The sequence below is a fragment of the Terrapene carolina genome, unplaced genomic scaffold (assembly GCF_002925995.2).
Source record: "Terrapene carolina triunguis isolate 2854851 unplaced genomic scaffold, T_m_triunguis-2.0 Scaffold113, whole genome shotgun sequence".
Taxonomy (NCBI): Eukaryota; Metazoa; Chordata; order Testudines; family Emydidae; genus Terrapene; species Terrapene triunguis.
This window is the reverse complement of record NW_020664464.1, coordinates 31,089,786-31,110,771: the sequence shown is the minus strand read 5'-3', so window position 1 is coordinate 31,110,771 and position 20,986 is coordinate 31,089,786. Positions and strand designations below refer to the sequence as shown.

The 20,986-nt window shown below is 40.2% G+C and overlaps 1 protein-coding gene across 2 annotated transcripts in view; it reads right to left on the bottom strand.

Annotated features, from left to right (window-relative positions):
- Nucleotides 1-17,632, bottom strand: part of CEP120 (centrosomal protein 120) — a 72,455-nt gene extending 54,823 nt beyond the window's left edge. The window contains exons 1-5 of one of the 2 annotated variants that reach the window (XM_026652407.2): nucleotides 17,527-17,632; nucleotides 13,379-13,535; nucleotides 9,095-9,209; nucleotides 6,017-6,158; nucleotides 2,012-2,160 (exon numbers count right to left, since the gene is read on the bottom strand). In XM_026652407.2, the coding sequence (XP_026508192.2) occupies nucleotides 2,012-2,160; nucleotides 6,017-6,158; nucleotides 9,095-9,209; nucleotides 13,379-13,535; nucleotides 17,527-17,575 (612 nt within the window). In that variant the 5' untranslated portion in view covers nucleotides 17,576-17,632. The remainder of the gene's footprint in view (nucleotides 1-2,011; nucleotides 2,161-6,016; nucleotides 6,159-9,094; nucleotides 9,210-13,378; nucleotides 13,536-17,526) is intronic. The other variant, XM_026652408.2, reaches the window with a different exon arrangement.
- Between the last annotated feature and the right edge of the window lie 3,354 nt (nucleotides 17,633-20,986).

The following is a 20,986-nucleotide window of genomic DNA, read 5'->3' as shown; positions in this document are numbered from 1 at the left end:
TGTGTTAGAAGATAAGTGTGAAGGCCATCACTGGACCGATGTTCTAAGGAGGACAGACAAAGGCGCCAGAAGATTGCAACATGCCCTTATTGATATGTCAAAGAAGGGCAGATTGACAACTCTAAAGATGAGGCAAGCACCTATCTACCGGGACAAGACAGCTGTGATCAAAACCAGCTTGGGGTAATTCCCCAAGAGACTAATGAAGAAATAAAATAAAGAAGAACAATTTAAGAAAACAAGCACTTATCAAACTGCAATTGATTACAGCATGACGGTGCAAAACTCATTGGTCCCAATGAAGGAAGATCACTATATAAAACAGGATGCTTTGCCATTAAATTTTGGGTTCGTCCTGCCAAGAGTTCCCTGGAGCATCATGTCGCGACTGACAGAACCCGGCTCCTCCCTGCCCGCGCTCAACCTAGCTGGCCACTAGGTTGCTCTGGACTGGTAACTATAACATCGACTGGCGGTGAGACTGAATGCATATGCTAATTGTTGTATCTTCAATAAATGCGGCATGTTGCCTTTTCCCCTGAAAAAGATCCCATGTACTTCTTATAAGCATAACAATACCACTTTCAAATAAGGTACTCAATGTAAAAGTAGCAAAATCTGGTCCTATGATTCCAACCAATTTCATTATAAAGCTCTAATTTTGTTTCCCTATGATTTTGGCATGGAAAATTCCCAAATTTACTCAAGGAAAAGAAAAATATTTCTGTAAGGTTTGAAGAAAGTTCAAATAACTTGAGTTACAGATCATTTAAAAACTACACTGACTTGAAAGTATTACTTATCTTTAACAATTATTTGTGTCCTTGTAATTCAAAAAGCAGCTTGTTGTGAACGCTCCACATTTTCCATTTGTTAAATCTCTCTAAACTTATTTATGTCTATATTTGAAGAAATAGGTTATATTTAATTAAAGTTATTGTTTGGATAGTTTTGAGCCCAATTACTGTGTGTGAGAGAGCATGTTGTCTTTTCTGGGCTGGTTGCATCTTAGAAAGAACTTAGGATGACTTAGGGTATTTCTATAGGAAACAGAGCTTCCTTAACCTCAAGTTGCAGAGATCTGTATTTTTTAAGATGGAGGATCAAAAGTTTTCAAGCTTCAGCTAAGTAAAATGTGTAACATTGTATTAGGGAGAAGAAGTTCTCCACATTTAAACTTGCAACTACAGTTCCATGATTAGGTTGATTTGATTGATTAGAATTCTAAATTTAATTACACGAAGAAATTTTTTTTAAAAAACCCCAACAACTTGGCAAGTTCCAAATAAAAAAAACAAAAACAAACACCACTATTTTAGAAATCAGTTATGGTTGCTGAGTGATGCCAATGTACTTTTAATGTACCTATCTCACCAATAACAAACCCAAATGCTGAAGACAATAAATGAATGGTTTGACATCATAAATCTTACACTGTCCACATAATAAAATTATTCTTACCAAGTATAAAGTAATGTATAATTTTTCAAAATACAACTTTAAATCTAGCCCAAAATGAATACTATTCTTTCACCAGAAGATGATAAAGATTTAAAAGATAAGTCTTGCATTGGAATACAGGAAATGGGAAAACAATAGCCAAACCATTACTTTTTCACATACTATAAACCAGGGGTAGGCAACCTATGGCATGCGTGCCGAAGGAGGCACGCGAGCTGATTTTCAGTGGCACTCACACTGCCCGGGTCCTGGCCGCTGGTCGGGGGGGGGGGGGGGGGAGAATCTGCATTTTAATTTAATTTTAAATGAAGCTTCTTAAACATTCTAAAAACCTTATTTACTTTACATACAACAATAGTTTAGTTATATATTATAGACTTATAGAAAGAGACCTTCTAAAAACATTAAAATGTATTACCGGCACGCGAAACCTTAAATTAAATTAGAGTGAATAAATGAAGACTCGGCACACCACTTCTGAAAGGTTGCCGAACCCTGCTATAAACGTTTTATTGGCATAATGGGCTTAAAGGTGAATAATAATCATTACCTGTTCCAACTGTGTGGCAAATGCTATAGTCACAGACAAAACAAAGTATTCTCTGCAATATTCTGCTGGTCCAATTTGATGATAGCCTTCTTCCTCATTCAGGACTGCTACAATATTTTTAGGATCTAGCCCAGAAAGCAGAGCAGGCACTTTAAGAGAAGAGAATTGAATTTATATGGTTATGTCCTTCTAGATCTCCAGATTTGTGTATTTTATCTGTTCTTAAATAAAAAAAAATAATTATCAAAAACAAACAAAAAACACACAATTGAAACCCTCCCGCCCCAAAATTACATCATGGAGCATCAGACCGATATCCACCTGGGCCACCAGCAGAGTTGGAACCTTTAGATCCATCACACAGACAATGATTGCTTGAGCTAACAACATAACTAATAGTAGTATCAGACTGGCATCTTCTATGTGGACCAGAACATTTTACCAGTGGGTTTCACAGGCATCTGCTGACAGCAGAGGAATTGAGAGACTCGGGTGACTTAGGAATCCCAGGCTCTGGAGGGAAGTGTGCTTTAGCAGACACCGACTCACATGCCCATTCCCACCCTAAGCACGACTCCTGCCCTGTTTCCTCCAAATTATCCCTGTCTCTGCCCCATCTCCTCCCTGTTCCTGGCTCCTCCTGACCACTCCCATTCCCTCACCTAGTTAGTCTGTCTCCACTCCAGGTTCCTCATTGGAATTCTAGTCTTCTTCTCCAAGCAAACCTTAGTCTCACCCCCCTACATACACAGCCTCCAGTTGTCCCTCCCCTTCCCCCCACTATATTCGCCATCTTCATTGACATCCATTGCCCACTTCCCTCCTTCCTCTTTGTCGGAGTCTCTTTGCCCAGCCACTCCAGGTTCTCCTTCTGCACCACAGTTCCTCTTTAGATCTGTAGCCTTTCATCCCACTGTAGTCTTGAGAGGAGATAGAAGGACAGGGCCCTTCTATTACACAATCTTTCCCAGTGCCTCCACCCAGAACACAAGTGGAGGTCATGCTTGGACAAGGAGGTGTGGGGAAGAGGAATAAAATGGGTTTCTCCATCTCTCCTTGCTGCCCAGCTGGCTTTGAGGGAAAAGAGAAAGGATTCTTTCATTGTGCATTGCTATATTTGAAGATCTCAAGGACAAGCAGCAGCCATTCTGCTGAGGTTACTACCCCACCCTCCCAGTTTGTCTGGTGTTTCTCAGATTTGGAATCCGATCAGATCACTGGTTTTTGGGGTCAGGAAGAAAATTTTCCTTTGGGGCAATAAGAGCAGGATGTCCAATAGTTTTTCCTTCTTCCTCACATCATCATAGAGGCCTGATTTTAAGTTACTAAGGAGTGAAGAATTAAAAGATGAAGATTTCATCTTAAGTAAAGCCCATAATTTGTCACAATTTGTGGGTGAGAGCTCAATATCCCAGAGACAAACCTGAGTAGACTCGAGACGTAGGAGATACCTGGTGGTGCCTATTAGCCTGCGGGAAACAGGGAAGACCTTGAGTCTTCACAAACTTCGGAAACCTTTCACATTTGCCCTCATTCCTCCTTCCAGGGAAGGGTGAAAATTTAGAGGAGTGAGTTAGGCTGAAGGGAGCCAACCCTGAATATAGGTTATTTAACATGAGGCCATTTAACACGGCATTGAACTGTCTTGTTGTGACAGTTCTCAGGGCACCCAGGATTGACAGTCACCTTGTTACCCCTGCCTCCAGAAGAGGGAGACTTTCATGTGGTAGCTGGGGGTCAGCTCCCTAACACCACCATCCTTTCAGCCACTCAAGCACTCTGGTCTGGACTATGCCAGCCCTAGCTTCACCTTGCAGGTTTAACAATAGGTGTACCCGAATTCCTGAGTCCCTCTGAATCATTCCCTTGTGATATCCAGCCCCTCGGTACTTACAGAAATCCCAGATCCTCTGCACCCAAAGATGCACCCCAGTTTTATCTTAAATCACTGCTCCTGTAAATCACAAGGAGACTGTGAGCACTTAAATTGTGGAAGTGGAGAAAGGGATAAAGGGAATTTGAACATAGAGATCTTAGTCTCTAGGAATAGAGCAAGAGTCAAGCTAACAAAGTCAGGCTAACACTGACTCTAATAACGCGAGACTTGAAGGCCTAGGTGAGTAGAAAGCGAATGAGAACAGACTGTAAGAGATACCGTTTTGACCTTGTGTTAGATAAGAATGGAATGTAGACTCTGGCAGAAATTAATGAGAAAAGTGAGATATCAGGAAGAAAATGTATAACAAAATACATTTGTTGCTCATTATTGTATGTAATGAAAGGTATAAAAGCTTGCCTAACTGTTTACCTAACGGAGACCTGCCTTGGGAGGGGAACCCCTGCCTGTGAGTACTCTCCCATGCATTTGCAATTGCTCGAAAATAAAACTGCCTCTAGCTTGTTGCTTCAAACTCAGAGTGAGGACTCGTTTTTCTCCCACATAATAAAACAAGAGTAGTTTTCAAAAACAATAAAGATTGAACTAGAAAAAAAAAAAAAAAAAAAGTAGTGAAAACAAATGGTTACAATTAAAAAAAAAAGAAAGCATGAACCTGGGTCTACACTTATTAACAGTTACCTTTCTTATCTAAGAAAGTCGATTTTCCTCCCCCTCGCCAAAATTCAGTCTGTTGCAGAACTGGCTGGTTTCTCTAGAACCAGGATCCAAACATTCATAAGGGGTTTCCTCAGTGAATGGATGCAGAGTGTCCTTCCCCATACTATATTATACTGAAGAGAGTTTTTGGTTTCTATTCACAGATAGGGCGAAACCCTGCTTAGCTGTAAAGTTTCTTTTTTTACCTCTAAGTGGTTTTGATTGTTTCTTGTTGCCTCTGCTGGTTTCCCATTCAAAAGTCTTAGGCTATGTCTACACTGGCAATTGAAAGACCAAACTTTTGTCTTTCAGAGGTGTTAAAAAAACAAAACAAAAAAATCCTGAAAGGCAAACATTTTGCCGCAACAAGTGCTAGCGTGAACAGTGTGTTGTTGGCAGGAGTGTTCTCCTGCCAACAACGTGAACACCGCTCATTGGGGGCAGAAGTTTTTTGTCAGCAGGAGAGCCGACAAACAGGGGCTCCGCTGCGCTACTTTTAGTGGCATGGCTGTGGTGACACAGCCATATCACTAAAAGCGGTGTATTGTAGATATAGACTTCGTATTATGCAGGGCTAAACAACCTAGCCCTTCTACTGCATCACTGGCCAATCAAGGCAGACTGACAACTCCCCCTTGCCCATATGGGCCATCACCAAGACACTGTTTCCTTGTGACAAATTTCTACTCCAAATCCATCAAGCATACTTGCAGTATATTATTCCTTAAACATTACCCATAAATATATTTCACAATGGTTATGACTCTTTACATGTTATTCTCTATAGATAAATAGTGAGTTTGTCAGATCTGGTGCAAGAAATATTTACAAAGAAAGAGGATCCTTTGCCAAGGGGTCTGTGTGTCACGCTGGTTTGGGAGCAGGAGAGCACCAGCTCTCTCCCATCTTAAACTAAACATTAATAAAGTTCGCACCTTCTACTTTAAAATCCATCCTTGTATCTGTATTTTATTTTCCTGCGTGCCCTGATCAACTCTTACCCATGTTTTCTACTGCCTCTTTTCTGAGACTACTTGATTTCAATACTTTATGATCTTAAGTATAAACTATCAAAACTACATTCTGTCAAGGAAATAAGCAGCTTGTTTGTTTTTAAATGACACAAACCTCACACCCATCCTATTAAAATAAGCAAACAAGCACACACACTTTATTGGAGCCTGATATGATTGGAGAGCCATTATAAAATAACCATTGCACTAAGTGCTTACATTTATATGTACTATATACACTGTAATAGGTTGTAAATATTTTATATAAAAATGCTATTAAAGTAAAATGCACTTGTGTCCCAAAATAAGCATTTGCAATAAACTATATGTTCTTCAGGCACACGAAACAAAACTTTTCTGAATAAAATGTAATTAAATTTGGATTATGCTACTAACCTTTCCCTTCTCTCGGAGGTGCTTCTTTTGCTTTAAAGCCATCCACTGGTGCTTTTGTATCGGTTTCCAACACTATACTTATCTGTATCTCAGATTTAAATTTAGTATATTTGTTGCTGAGCAAAGGATACCATTTTGGTGCCTGCAGAATTAAAAAAAAAAAAAAGTGGATAAAGTATGTTCCAAAAATAAGAAGGAAGAGAATGGCAAAGGCATATAATGTGGTTGCAGGATGAAATACATCTTTTGGCAGTTAGGCTGTAGCAGAGTTAAGATGTGCTTCAGTGTTTATTTTCAAAATATCAGACTGATTCTCTGTCACATTCTACCGTAATAGCTTTGGTTTTGTTATACCAAATTTCTTAGGTAGATTGATGTGGACCAAACCTTTCTGCCTAACAGTCAAGACGTCTAACAACAATGCCTTGATAGCCTTTGGAAGTGCATGGGAAGCAGCCTAAGATGGAGCAAAAAACAAATTAAAGCAAGATCACAGACAGGGCCGGCTCCAGGCACCCAAGCTGGTGCTTGGGGCGGCACCTGGAGGGGGGCGGCGCGGCGCTCCGGCCGCCGGGGAGAGCGGGGCCACAGCCGGGCTCGCCGCCCTCCCCCCGGCACTCTGGCCGCCTGGGGGAGAGCCGAGCCCCCGCCGGGGCTCACCGCCCTGCCCCCGGCGCTCTGGCCGCCGGGGGGAGAGCCGAGCCCGCGCCGGGGCTCACCGCCCTCCTCCCAGGGCTCCAGCCGCTCTCCCCCCCGGCCCCCTCCCCCCGGCGGGAGAGCGGAGCCCCCGCCGGGGCTCCGGCCGCCCCCCCCGCGGGCGACAAAAAAGCCAGAGCCGGCCCTGATCACAGAGGTTTACGGGACCCCATGGCAAAATCTGAAACTGAACCTCTCCCTCCCCACCTGAGACCTGGGGGAGGGTGGCAGGGAGAAGAGGAGGCAGAGAGTGAGCTTGCCCACACTCACGCTGCAGAGGCGCCTCCTGTCCCACAAGGCTGGGTATGGTTCTCTGCTCCAGGCATTGTGACCTGGCACATGGGATCACTGCTCACTCAAATTTGGCCCAACGACCTTTCCATCATGACAAAGGAGTGGCCGGGCCAAATCAAAGTGGCACTGTGACCCTGTGGGCCAGGTCACAATGCTATGTGCTCAAATTCCACTGGTTTGGGAGCCCTCTCAAGCGGGGGCCGGGGGTAAACTGCCCCTTTTGCACATGTCCCATCCCAGGCATCCCTGAGCAAGGTTTACTCAAAAGTGCCTGCCATTCACCTAAAAAAATAGCTCTTTAAAAACTGCCATACACCAGCCTTTTGCTTTATTTTTTCCTTTTTAACATTTTTCTATCTCTGTCCCTCTTTTTCTCCTCTGAGGTAGGCAACTGTGGCTTAATGACTGCAGCAGAGGGAGCAGAAGTCAAGGTATCTGAAGTCTATTCCCAGTTTTGCCCTAGTTCCCTGAATAACCTTGTGCAAATCATTACCTCTCTTTGTATAACAGTTTACCTATCTGTATAATAGATTGCACCCTAACTCACAGGTGAGACTCATAAGCCCTGTCTTGATACACAAAGAGGGTGTGTTTTTTCAATCCAATTAGCTTAACATAACTGAAAAACTGAATCAAGACACAGACTGACATATTTGAAGCCATATTAGCTGTCCATATTTTAGGCTAGACTTCTAGAGGAAAAAACTGCATATATTCCTTCCAAGGCCTGGGCATATTCAACAAGATAACAGGCTAAAACCACCATAGAATCTTTAATCAGAATAGAGAAAAATCTTGTTTTTCTAAGATCTCATCTGACAGACCCTCACATGGTAAAATTGTATGAAACACAAGCTTTCTCAACCTCGCTAAAAATGGGAACCTATGGCTCTAGGGAATCCAAGCTATCATATGACCAGCCATGGTGTAGTTTATACACAGAGTTTAAGACCAGTAAGGACCATTAGATCATCTAGCCTGACCTCCTGTATATCGCATTAAAATTTCATTGTATTGAGCACTATATTTTACATTTGGCTAAAGCATAGTTTCCAAAAATACATCCAGGACTGATTTGAAGATATCAAGAGATGGAGAATCTGCTACTTCCCTTGGTAGTTTGTACCAGTTCCACACTGTTAAAAATGTACTTATTTCTGTCAGTGTTATTGTATTGGTCCCAGGATAGTAGAGACCAGGTGAGTGACATAATATCTTTTGTTGGATCAACTTCTGTGGCTGAGAGAGACATGCTTCTACAGAGCTCTTCAAGGCAACCCTGAAGCTGTCTCTCTCAGCAACAGAAGTTGGGCCAACAAAAGATATTACCCACCTTGTCTACCTTATTTCTAGTTAAAACTTACTGGCTTCAGCTTCCAGCCATTGGTTCTTGTTGCACATTTGTCCTTTAGTACCCACTATTTTCTCCCTGAGAAGGTACTTAAACATTGTAATCAAGTCACCTCTCAATCATGATTCTGATAAACTAAACAGATTCAGCTCTCAGTCTCTCACTCATTTTAATCATTCTTTGAGTGTTTTTCTGTGTATTATTATTTCATTGTCATAATCTGAAGGCTTTTTTTTTTTTTTTAAGAATGGAAATGGTTGTTTCAGCAAATAAGAACCAACTACTCAATCACAGACAAAAAATAAAAATCCAATACTAGTCTGATTATTAGACACAGTTTACAGAGAATTATTTCATATGAAATACAAATACATCAATGTTAATATTGCAATTCTCAAAATCTTTAAAATTCGGGAAGGCAAAAGAACCTTCACACATGTTTAACTTGGCCATATCACAGTAATCTCCAATGACCAATTTAAGAGTCAGATGAATTTTACATTTCATCATGTTAATAAAATGTATACAAAATATTTGTATTTGTTCTTCACACATGCTATTAATCTTTTGAAAAGGTTTTGAACTACATGCTCTGATGAGCCAACATTCCTTCAAATAGGATTTGAGAGCTCTGCAAATTCCTTTCAAGAACTACTTCAGTACCTACAAAAATGGAAAATGTAATAAGTACTGTCAAACTGTCAGTTATTAACATCTCTTCATAACAAATAACATACCTGTTTCTTTTCTTGAGCAGCTCTTAAATCGAGTACAATATAGCCTATAGTCTCCTTAGTTGAAGATATAGGATCCAAAGCAAAACACTGGAGTTTGATAGGTGTACGCTGTAGCCTGGAAGAATACCACAATGAAATCCAATTTGTGCCAACAATCCCTGTAATCAGACTTAACTGATGAAAAATGTCACAGCACGGAAAGATGACAGTATAAAATAAATGTGAAAATATAGCAATTTTTTAACCGGTTTAACATCGAATTACGGTACAAACTGAATGTACTGTTAAACTTCTACAATCTAACACTGTTATAAATGATAAGGAGGTAGATAAACCCACTTAAAAAAAATTAGTTCACTAGACCCTCCTAAAGCCCAAGCAATCATGGAAAAGAAATAGTGGTATTATATGAACCTGTTCCTCACCAGAAAGAGAGGCAGGTTCAGATTCTACTCTCAGACATGTAACATTCATCACCACTTATTTTTAAATCTTATGCTAACAGTTGGACGTATAGTATTAAACTGACACACAAAATAAGCAGCACCACTCATTACAATTGGAATTTCACCAAAATGCTTTTTGAGGAAAAAACCTATCTAAAAGATAGTTTTAATTAAGATATCTTTGAGCTACAATGTATCTCAGCATGGAACAGGGATTACAAATTCTAATTTTATAGTATGAGACAATATGTAATTAATGTTTAAGAAAAGTTTTGTAAATGAGTTCCAATAGTTCATGGATTAGGGACCCAATCTTACGGGGTTCCAGGGGCTTCTGTAAAGATTATTTAAGCTGATCTTTCTATTTACCCAATGGGACTCATTATCTTCTAGACTGAGCACTATCAAAGATGCTTAGTTTTACAGTTCTCAAACTGGATTTGTGTCTCCAGAGATAGCAAAAATATTTTTAAATAAATAAATAAATAATATATAGAGGTGAGAAATAACAGACCTCAACCCTATTGTCCCTCTGCAAATTTGTGTACACAGAGTCAATCCCTTACCTCTCTCTAAAAGTGCAACGTTTCAAAAAGTTCAATGAATAGAAGATTGTTGGGGGCGGAATAGGTCTGGACAAGGAGAAGAAGTCTGGAGACAAATGTGAGAAGGGAGGGACAGGCAATAGAAACAAAAGTGAAACTGTTTGAGCAGCATATTCCAGAAGTCTTGAGATCTTTCTGAGTGTAGCCTTCATTGATTTGAGATCTGCCATACCTTTCTCTCACTAGAAGGGAAAACCTATAATGGCAGCAGGCTGTAAAAGAGACCCAGTTTGGGGATATTTTAATGAAGTTCCTCTACCTGTGGGTAAGACAGGCATGCATGCAAAACGCAAACAGTGCAACAAAGAAATGCAAGACCTGGTTGCCCGAATGAAACAACATCATAAGTCTTCCTTCTCAGGAGGAAGCTGCATTGAAGATGATGAAAGGAACATGCAGGATCTTCAGGTTGGTAAACTTTTTTATTTCATAGTTCTTTCTTAAGGACTGCCTGTCTTCCATCTGGACTATTCTTGAATTCTCATGTTTGAGCAAAAAATATAGTTGTTACTCTATGGTACTATCATTTTAGATGCATTTGTGATAAAAAAATTAAATAGCTGAAATAGGCAGATCTTCCTTTTACAATTTCACCTTTAAATTAGTACTGAGTGTCAGTTAATGCAATGAGTAATACTAAATGAGCAGTATGGCAACAATAATTAAATAACTGCATTGACTTATTTTGTTTAGGAGACTCCATCCTCAATGTACAGGATTCTGAAGACTATCCACCTTCAAGATCACTATCATTTTCTATAGTTTCAGAATTAGCTGCCAATGATAGTGTTTCAGTCACATCATGTATGTCACATAGCCACAGTATATCACCTGTAGCAAAAAGAAAAAAAAAAATCTCCATCATCCAGAAACAACTATAGATAAGTTTGTGATAAGAACCAGCATATTACAAAAAGAGGTAATTTATGAAAAAATTGCCCGGTTTGTTTATGCAACGAACTATCCTTTCCGCATGATTGAGAACCCACACTCCATTAACATGGTTCAGTCATTAAGACCAGAATACAGTCCACCAACAGAGCAGATGTCGCAGGCAAATTGCTGGATAAAGTGTATGAAAGAGAAATTGAGCAGTGTGCAAAAGGTCTAGAGGGTGAAATTGTTAACCTGAGTCTTGATGGGTGAAGCAATGTCCACAATGATCCTGTTGTATGTATTTGTGTGACAACAGAAGAAGGGAATGTCTTCCTTACAGAAACAATTGATACATCAGGAAATGCGCACACAGCAGAATACTTACAAGTAGCAGCAGTAAAAGCTTTAACAAACTGTGAAAAAAAATTCAAATGTCTAGTACGCAGCTTGCTCACAGACAATGCTGCAAACGTATCCAAGATGAGAAGAAATTATTTAGAAGAGAGTTCCAAGCTAATAACATATGGTTGCAGTGCTCATTTGATGCACCTCCTAGCCAAAGACTTCAGTGTTCTGGAAATAAAGGCTAATGCGTTAAAACTGAAAAATACTTCTGTAACAACCACTTTGCAACAGCTGCTCTGAAAAAAAGTGGGAGGAACTAAGCTAACTTTCCCACAAGACGTGCGATGGAACTCAGTAGTGGACTGTTTTGAGCACTGTATAAGAACTGGCCTAATCTGATGACAGTTTGTGAACAAAATCGCCAAAAAAAAATAGATGGCACTGTCACAGTCAAAGTTCTCAACATTGGGCTTAAGACGGGGGTTCTCAAACTGGGGGTCAGGACCCCTCAGGGGGTCGCGAGCTGTCAGCCTCCACCCCAAACCCTGCTTGGCCTCCAGCATTTATAATGGCGTTAAATATATATATATAAAAAAGTGTTTTTAATGCATGGGGGGGGGGGGAGGGTCGCACTCAGAGACTTGCTGTGTGAAAGAGGTCACCAGTACAAAAGTCTGAGAACCCCTGGCTTAAGAGAAATGTTGACCACATGCTGAGTACCCTGAAGCCTATTTCTATAGCCTTCAACAAAATGCAGGGAAATAACCGTTTTATTGCTGACAATGTTGAAATTTGGAAGGAACTGAGTGAGATCTTAAAAAGAGAAATATGCAATGACAGTGTTAAATTACAAGCATTAAAAAAAAAAAACAAATGGAACAAGCACTATCTCCAGCTCATTTTCTTGCAAATATTCTTAACTGCTGAAGAAGAGAAGTTGGCTAAGACATGGACATCCAGCAATCATCCCTCCATAATGCCAACTTCAGAGCTAAGGGTGAACCATTCAAGAAATATATGTTTGCTGATGATGTTTTAAAGAAAGTCACAGCAGCGAACTGGTGGAAATCACTTAAGCACTTGGATTCAAAGACTGTTGAAGTGATAATCTCACTTTAACAGCAGTAGCTTCTGCTGCCAGTGTAGAAAGAATATTTTCTTCCTTTGGACTAGTTCATTCCAAATTGAGAAATCGTTTGGGACCAGAAAAAGCAGGAAAGCTTGTTTTTCTTTTCCAGATTACGAACAAACAGGAAAATGAAGGTGAAGACGACTGAGTTAGCTGCAGAGCCAATATTTTAAGTTTCTCTGACTGACAGTCATTAATTTGTGGGTTTTTTTTAATATTTCATTTAACTATTTTAGTTTAAAATAATTTTAACAAAAACAAACCTGATTTTAAAAAACTTGAATGTTTAACTAAAATCAAAAATTCATATGCTTGTTTTGTTAAAATATATGCTTGCTGTTGAAGAAAAAAAATCCAGAATACATAACGTTGTTGTTTTAATTAAATAAATCTATTTAAATGTCTGTCTGGTGATCTTCTCCTCCTAATACAGCGTGGCAAGAAAATCCTCCAAATATTAATGATTAACCTGTTGAATTGGAGATAGATATTTATGAAGTCATTGGGAGGTGAACTGCTTCATTTAAATGAAATAACCAAACAATCATTCATTTTCTGATATAGCTGTAAAACTAATCCTAAAAGTTTTCAAAATAAATCACTTTAAAAATGTATAGTGTGTACCTTCTAAAAATGAAACCTACATCTATCTCTGAGTTCTGAAGAATATGCATTAAGGTTATAACAACCAAGGAGAATGCACTTTAATGTAGAAATCCATGATTAAATCGAGTCTTCCTGACTAGTGATTTAAATCATGATTTAAATCAAATCCACCCTGGTACTACTGTCATTAAAATTTTTAGAAGCCAAACACAAACACAAAGCTTTCATTGCTGTAAAGATAAAAATAATGACAAAATTGACAATTTTATAATGTAACCTGTGCTGGTGAAGTGCTTTCCTATCAAGCTCCCAAGCCAATTCGGTGGCAAACTCTGGCTGATCTGCATGATCCACAGGATCCGTAGCTAGCTGTTCACCATCAAACTTTGCTTCTACCACAAGCATATGCTTTGCACGTCTGGGAAAATGGCGTCCTGGAAAAAATACAAAGGCACAACTTTCAGTCATCTCTGCTAAAAACACAGAAGAACTTGTTTCTGTTTTTTGACAAAAACCACAAACTGTACAAATAGGTTTCCTGTATCATTCTTCTTGAAGTTGTTTTAATATGTATTAATATACTTTCCACGTCTTAATTTTAAAAAGAAGTGGAAGGTGGACTTCAACACATAAAAGCTAGAAAAAAAAGTGACCTGAGTAAATATACGTGATAAATAATTTTCTATTAAGAAACTGGCTTTTAATGCATTTGGTCCCAATCTTGCAAACATGTAGGTCAGTAACTTTACTAGTGAGTAGTTTTATTGAATATAATGGAACTACTCACATGAGTAATTTTACTCTCCCATGTGTATGGGATCAGGCACTTACTATGATATTTTGATTTTTTTCCTTTCGTTCTGAAAGTTCATTGGGTTGTTTAAATGGGAATAATGTGCAATGTTTTCTAACTTTATCTCAAGAGCCAGGGCTGAATTTTTATATTATTTGTTGTACACTAACAGTATCCTAGTACATAAGCAAGAATAATTCACTGCCTGCTATAAAGAGCTTGCAATCAAAGTTGGACAGACAATACAGTCAGATACATAGTAGGAATATTGCTGGTTCAGATTTTTATTTATTTGTAAGTGGTTCATTACAAGCTGCCATTAACCTTTACACCAGGGGTCGGCAACGTTCGGCACGCGGCTTGCCAGGGTAAGCACCCTAGCGGGCCGGGCCAGTTTATTTACCTGCTGACGCAGCAGGTTCGGCCGATCGCGGCCCCCACTCGCTGCGATTCGCTGTCCCGGGCCAATGGGGGCCGCGGGAAGCCGCGGCCAACACATCCCTCGCCCGCGCCGCTTCCCGCCGCGCCCATTGGCCCAGGACGGCAAACCGCGGTGAGTGGGGGCCGCGATCGGCCGAACCTGCCGCGTCAGCAGGTAAATAAACTGGCCCGGCCCGCTAGGGTGCTTACCCTGGCGAGCCGCGTGCCGAACGTTGCCGACCTCTGCTTTACACTAACCTGATATGAGGTTGTTATTTTTTTAAAACAATAAGGGGTAGAGGAAATGAAGATGGAGTCATACCTCTTGTGTTAGTTTGTTAATTTTGTGATTTGGGTGCTCATAACACTCAGCCAGATAAGCATTGTGCAATTTGCCCCCCAAAATTTTCACAATACTTCATTTAGGGATTTGACTAGCATCTATCTGAATTTAGTATACAAGTTTTCAGCCCAGGAGCATTACCTCTAAAAATGTTTGAGTTGTATTATTGGAATGTAAAAATGTAGAACCCCCACCTCCTAAAGTAAGTATAAGCTGAATTTTGAAAGCTACTGGTCCATAAAGAGTAATCAGTCTTACCAAATTTTAATATATACCTGGAGAAGGAACATTATTAAGACCGCAAATATTTATACACATCCTAAAATTCTCAAACACTTCATAAAAAGTAGCCTACATGTTCAAATGTGACAAGTTATTTTGAAAGTACTACTTGGGACTTTTAAAGAGGTGGGTGCTCAGTACTTTATGAAAAGTACGCTTCCTTAAGGTAAACTAAATTGGGTACCACCAATCATCTTTTTTTGAAAATTTAAACCAGCATGCCTCTCTTAGTTAGTTACTACATAGCGTGACTCCTGAGACAAGAGAGATAAGAAAGCAGTCTGAATCACTACTCTTCTGGCCTAATGGATTTCTCATTTTAAAGAAACAAGACAGAGTTTTTCTCCTTATGACTGTGAATATAAATCAACATGTATTTTGTATTTACTATAGTTATGTCTCAAAAATGTGTTAGACTATGGGAAAAGTTCTTTTAAATTATATACTGTAGTGCTAGGCACTTTACAAATAACATTTAGAACAATTCCTGGAAAAAGATCTTCCCAAAGTCACTCACTGAGAATCTAATGCTGAAAACACAGAAAGACACACTGAAGTGCCTGATAATACAGAAATAATCAGATATTTTCAGATACAGCAGAGTAACATTAATTTAGGACAATCTGCAACTGAAGCATAAAAAAAGCCCAAGATATTTATTTAACCATCGTTTCCCCACCTACCAAAGTTTCTGAAAGTTAACAGAAGGCTATAAATTACATTTACAAAGTGTATGTCCAAACTGACACGATTTTCAGAAGAAAGCTCTCTCCTGAGTAAAGACATTTTGTGTAGAGAAATGGATACACCTGTAAGGAACACGAGTCCAAACCTGTAATGAGGCCTGCACGGAATTTATTACAACACCTAAACCTGGCAGCTCCGTTTGTTCATTTATATTTTAGCTTTTGTCTTTATATTTTAAATAAATTGTATTTCTATAGGGTTTGGTCAGTCCAGGTATCGAACCTTATTTGATTATGATTTTGTTAAAAAAATTAAGATATAGATCATTAGGATATGGCAAATAAAGGGACATACAAAGTTTAAAAAAAGCTGAGTAGAGTTGAGTGCCATGAGTATATCAAGAGTTTCAGGAATTATACCTGTCTTTGAGTTACATCTGTAAAATACACAAAACTTTGCAGTCACCCTGTTTGGGTTTCTCTCCCCCCACCCCTTCTTTTTTTAAAAAGTCCCCTTCTCCGTTCCCTATTTATTTATATGTGAAAGCACTGTGCAAACAAAACCGTTAAACTGATCATACACGAACTGCCATCAAATGTTCTAACAACACTGAAAATTAATTCCTCCTCACCCAATTTCTGTTAAAATAATCATACAAACAGCAGCTACAACAGTGAAAATGTTGTTTCCCTTTTATTGTTTCAATTCTAACTTATACATAGCCGAAAACTCACTTTCCCTCAAGTAAACCAGAATCAGGGATTAATCTAACACCCTGGAACTGATTTTTACACCATCTAATTTCATGGTGTTACATGAATGAATGTTTTCTTTCAATATTTTCTGCCATTTAAAATTGGAGAAAAAGAAAGCACCACCATAAAACAAATGAGACAAGCAAAAGTTTAATATTTCTACTCTCCGATACCTTAGAAGGAGTACCCTGTTATTTGCATGTACCCTGAATTAGATACAACATCCAGGACAAGCAAGCAGAAAAAGGGGGGGAAGTTCTTAAAGACTGCACAGTTGTTACCCCAACACCTGCTTCACCCTCCCAGTGGAAGGTAGCGGCTAGGAGACCCTTAAGATATATAGGCCCTACTTCACCTTTGCCATTAATGTTAGTCAGTTGCACTGAGAAACATGCCCATTTAAATCAGAGCTGAATTTGGTCCACAGAGCTTTCAACAACACTAATTAAAGTTTGCTCATTCATTTAGATTTTAAGTAATTCTGATTTTATTAACGGTATGTCTACACTACCCGCCGGATCGGCAGGCAGTGATCGATCCAGTGGGAGTCGATTTATCGCATCTAGTCTAGACACAATAAATCGATCCCAAAGCACTCTCCCGTCAACTTCTGTACTCCACCGCCACGAGAGGCGCAGGTGGAGTCAATGGGGGAGCGGCAACAGTCAATTCACCACAGTGAAGACACCGCGGCGAGTAGGTCTAAGTACGTCAACTTCAGCTACGTTATTCACATAGCTGAAGTTGCATAACTTAGATCTATCCCCTCCTAGTGTAGACCAGGCCTTAGATGGAGACTGTGCCTTTAAGGAGTAATGTAACTTCAGTTCTCAAACTATTCTTGTATATTCTTTATGAAGTACTCTGCTGTTGGCAATAAAGAGAAAAATCAGACAAAAAAAATACATCCGTTGTAAGGCAAGACCATATACGTTACTTAACGGTAATTCAGTCCCACATCCTGGCATGTTATTATAAGGATTACTAAATTCATCATCGTGGTATTTTAGCAAAATTTACACAGTCCAAAAACAAACAGAAAGGGGAAATGAAAGAGTGCAAAGATGCTAATGCCAGGAGACAAACGTGCACGGAGCAAGAGCCAGCTCTGGGCTCAGGGGACAGCGTCGGACTCAATACTTTACCTTCCAGGATGGAGACAACGATCAGAAGCTGGTCGGATTTGGAGACCATTTCTGCTTTGGGGCTGTATGTGAAATCGGGAATGCGGGCTGGCAGCCGGGGGGTCCAAGGCCCTGCGGGAGGGGGGGTGGACTCTGAGGCAGGGCGAGCGGTGTTCCAGTCCGGGCTGAGCCCGGGGTTACGGGGAGGGGAGTCTCGGGCCCTGGCGGGGGGTCCCCACATGCAGCGTCTCAACCTCTACGGGGACAGAGCAGAAAGCCGCCACCGCCGCCAGAGAGCGGGAGCCGCCGCGCCCAGCTCCGCTCGCGGTGCCGCCACCCGCAGCCCTTTGCCGCCTCGGACGCTCTTTAAACCAAACCGCTGCCTCCGCCACTCTACTTCCGCCTAGCAACCAAGCGGCACCGGGCAGCCTGGCGGACAAAGAAACACAGAGACTAGAGTGGGAGAGGAGAGAGCGCCGCTTCCGGCCTGGGATCACTCTCGGCCAACCTACAGCCCAGCGTTCACAGCGTCGTTTAGGGTGGGAGGAAGCTGCGTGTGTGGAGCAGCGCCACCTGTGGCTGAGGCGGGAGAACGACACCCCCAGCGCGCTAGCTGGGGGCGTGCAAAAGCAGCAGAAAAAAGGGCTCGTGCAATTATGTTATCCGTCCTCCTAGCTGTGCCACAGGGCTGGTGTGCGAGGAAAACGTCCGGGGGGGCTGCAGGAGTGTTCGCGGCAGCCTCATTTGCATACAAATCTAACCCGGCTACCACAAGCCTGGGACTGTTACGTTGCACTGAAAGTGGTGTAAGCTGAAGCAGGAAAAAGGATTGCTACGTTAGAAGGCCCGATCTACAATTAAAGTTGACATAACTACAGCACTCAGGAGCGCTGAGTACTATAGCTAAATTGACCTAACTCCCACTGTAGCAGGAAGGTCAACAGAAAAATGCTTCAAGCAGCCTAGCCACTGCTGCTTAGGGAGGAGGAGTTCCTATAGCAATGGAAAAACCCCTTCCATCTCTACAGGGTACACTTGGCTTATGCTAAAAAAATAACAAGGAGTCCAGGGGCACCTTAAAAACTAACAGATTTATTTGGGCATAAGCTTTCATGGGTAAAAAACCCACTTCTTCAGATGCATGGAGTGAAAGTTACAGATGCAGGCATTATATGAGGACACATGAAGAGAAGGGAGTGCCTCACAAGAGGAGAACCAGTGTTGGCAGGGCCAATTGGATCAGGGTGGATGTAGTCCACTCCCAATAATAGATGAGGTGGTGTCAGTTCCAGGAGAGGCAAAGCTGCTTTTGTAATGAGCCAGTCACTCCCAGTCCCTATTCAAGCCCAAATTAATGGTGTTAAATTTGCAAATGAATTTTAGTTCTGCTGTTTCTCTTTGAAGTCTGTTTCTGGCTTATGCTGGCATAGTTATGGCAACATAGGTATAGTCCCAGTAGTGTAGACATAACTTCAGAGTGTCCATGTAGGGTGCTATACCAGTATAACGAGAGCAGTACCTTTATACCCGTATGTAGTTATGCTGGTAAATGTCCACATGTAGACAAGCTCTTACTGTAAAGGAACAAAACGTGGTTTTAGAGTCTCCAGACTGTTGAAGACTTCCTTAAGAAAAGTAACTTAAATTTCAAAGTAATTAAATTTCTATATGTAAAATTCCATGTATATCCTTTTCTTTATTTATATTTGTTAATAAAATATGGATGTAATAACTGTGCAAAATATAAACAGAAGAGGTGAAAAACAATTTATTTGTTTTATCTAATAACTTATTCCTAGTATTTACTAACTTGGCACTGAAGTGCTATGAGAAACTATTTTAAAAACATGCAAATAATGCCAGTGCTACAGAAGCTGAGAGACACGATATAGTGTAAAATTGTTTTTGCCAGGAACAAAACTGAAATATCTTGAGTCTCAAAATTAAATAGCCTCAGTTCACTATTTTTCAATATTTTTCACCCTTTTGCTCCATATAGCATAGATGATACTCCTGGGACCCAATCTGTATACCAAAATGCAGAAATAAGTCCAAAGACCATAGAAGTTCTTCCAATAACTTAAATAGGAAGTGGGTCCAGCCTTTAATTTGCTGCAAGTTTTATGTGCTTGAAATTTTTGTTAATTTGTTCATTTTTAATGCTGATTTTAAGTAACTATACAGTTGGATCAAAAATGCAGAATAATATCTCAAAAATTAAAATTGACTGTAAAATAGTTGTCCATGCAGATCTCTGACATGCACTCCATACCATCTGAACACATCAGGTCAAGAAAAAATAGCCAAAAGCTTTTGTCTACATGTACATTTTTTAAAAGTCACCATTAAAAACAGTGTTGTCCAGGCAACAGTTGCCACACAGTGGTATCTGAAATATCAGAGTTTTCCCTTTAAACGTAGAATAGAAGATATCTGTGGTAACAGTTGACAAACATTGACTATGTAAAAGCAACTGCAGTACGTATTATATTGTGCCCCACTGAAGTCAGAGCTCAAAGAAAGTTGTTGTGGGTTCAGTGAATTTTTTCACTATGATAATGAGGAGCAGCTATCTGCACACATATAGTTGGTCCAATAAAATACTTTACCTCACCCACCTTGTCTCTCTAATATTCTGGGACCAACAAGGCTACAACATATATAGTTGTATCATGCATGCAGCATGGCTCTGGTTGATAAGGAAAAAAAAAAGCATGACGGACCTCTAACATAAATGTAGAATAAATAACGGAGAGCAAGACATAAGTGATAATCCTAAAGAAGGATTATTTTTACAGCATCCATAGTATGCTAGATTTAATAGATTTTAAGACCAGAAGAACAACAAGGAGTCAGTTTTTTAAAAAAAAAAAAAACCCACGAAAGTTTATGCCCAAATAAATCTGTTAGTCTTTAAAGTGCCACTGGACTCCTTGTTTTTGTGGATACAGACTAACCCCCTGATACTTAAGACCAGTTATGGACCCTTAGATCATCTAGTCTGACCTTCATTATAGCACTGAACCTAATAACTTGTGTTTGACTAAAGCATCTCTTTCAGAAAGACATCCAGTCTTAATCTGAAGAAATCAAAACATGGAGAACACACTATTTCCCTTGGTAGCTTGTTCCAATCACCCTCACTGTTAAAAAAATGGTGCCATATTTCTAATTTCAATTTGTCTGGCTTTATCTTCCAGCCATTGCTTCTTGTTATGCCTTTCTCCCCTGAATAAGCCACATTCCATCACACTAAGTCACCTTCACATCCAGCACTTTAGTCATTCTCAGTTTTCTGTCATTGGAAGCCACTAGAAACCAGGCTATGGGCACTTGCTTTGCCCCAGTCTTCGATAGAGCCTGGAGGCAGCCAACTGAAAAGTTGATGGCTACAGAGGGAACATGGCCACAGTGACTAGGAGATGTGGAGATATGCTGAATAAGCACATCTCCACAGCATCCTCCTCTGGACCTTAGCTAT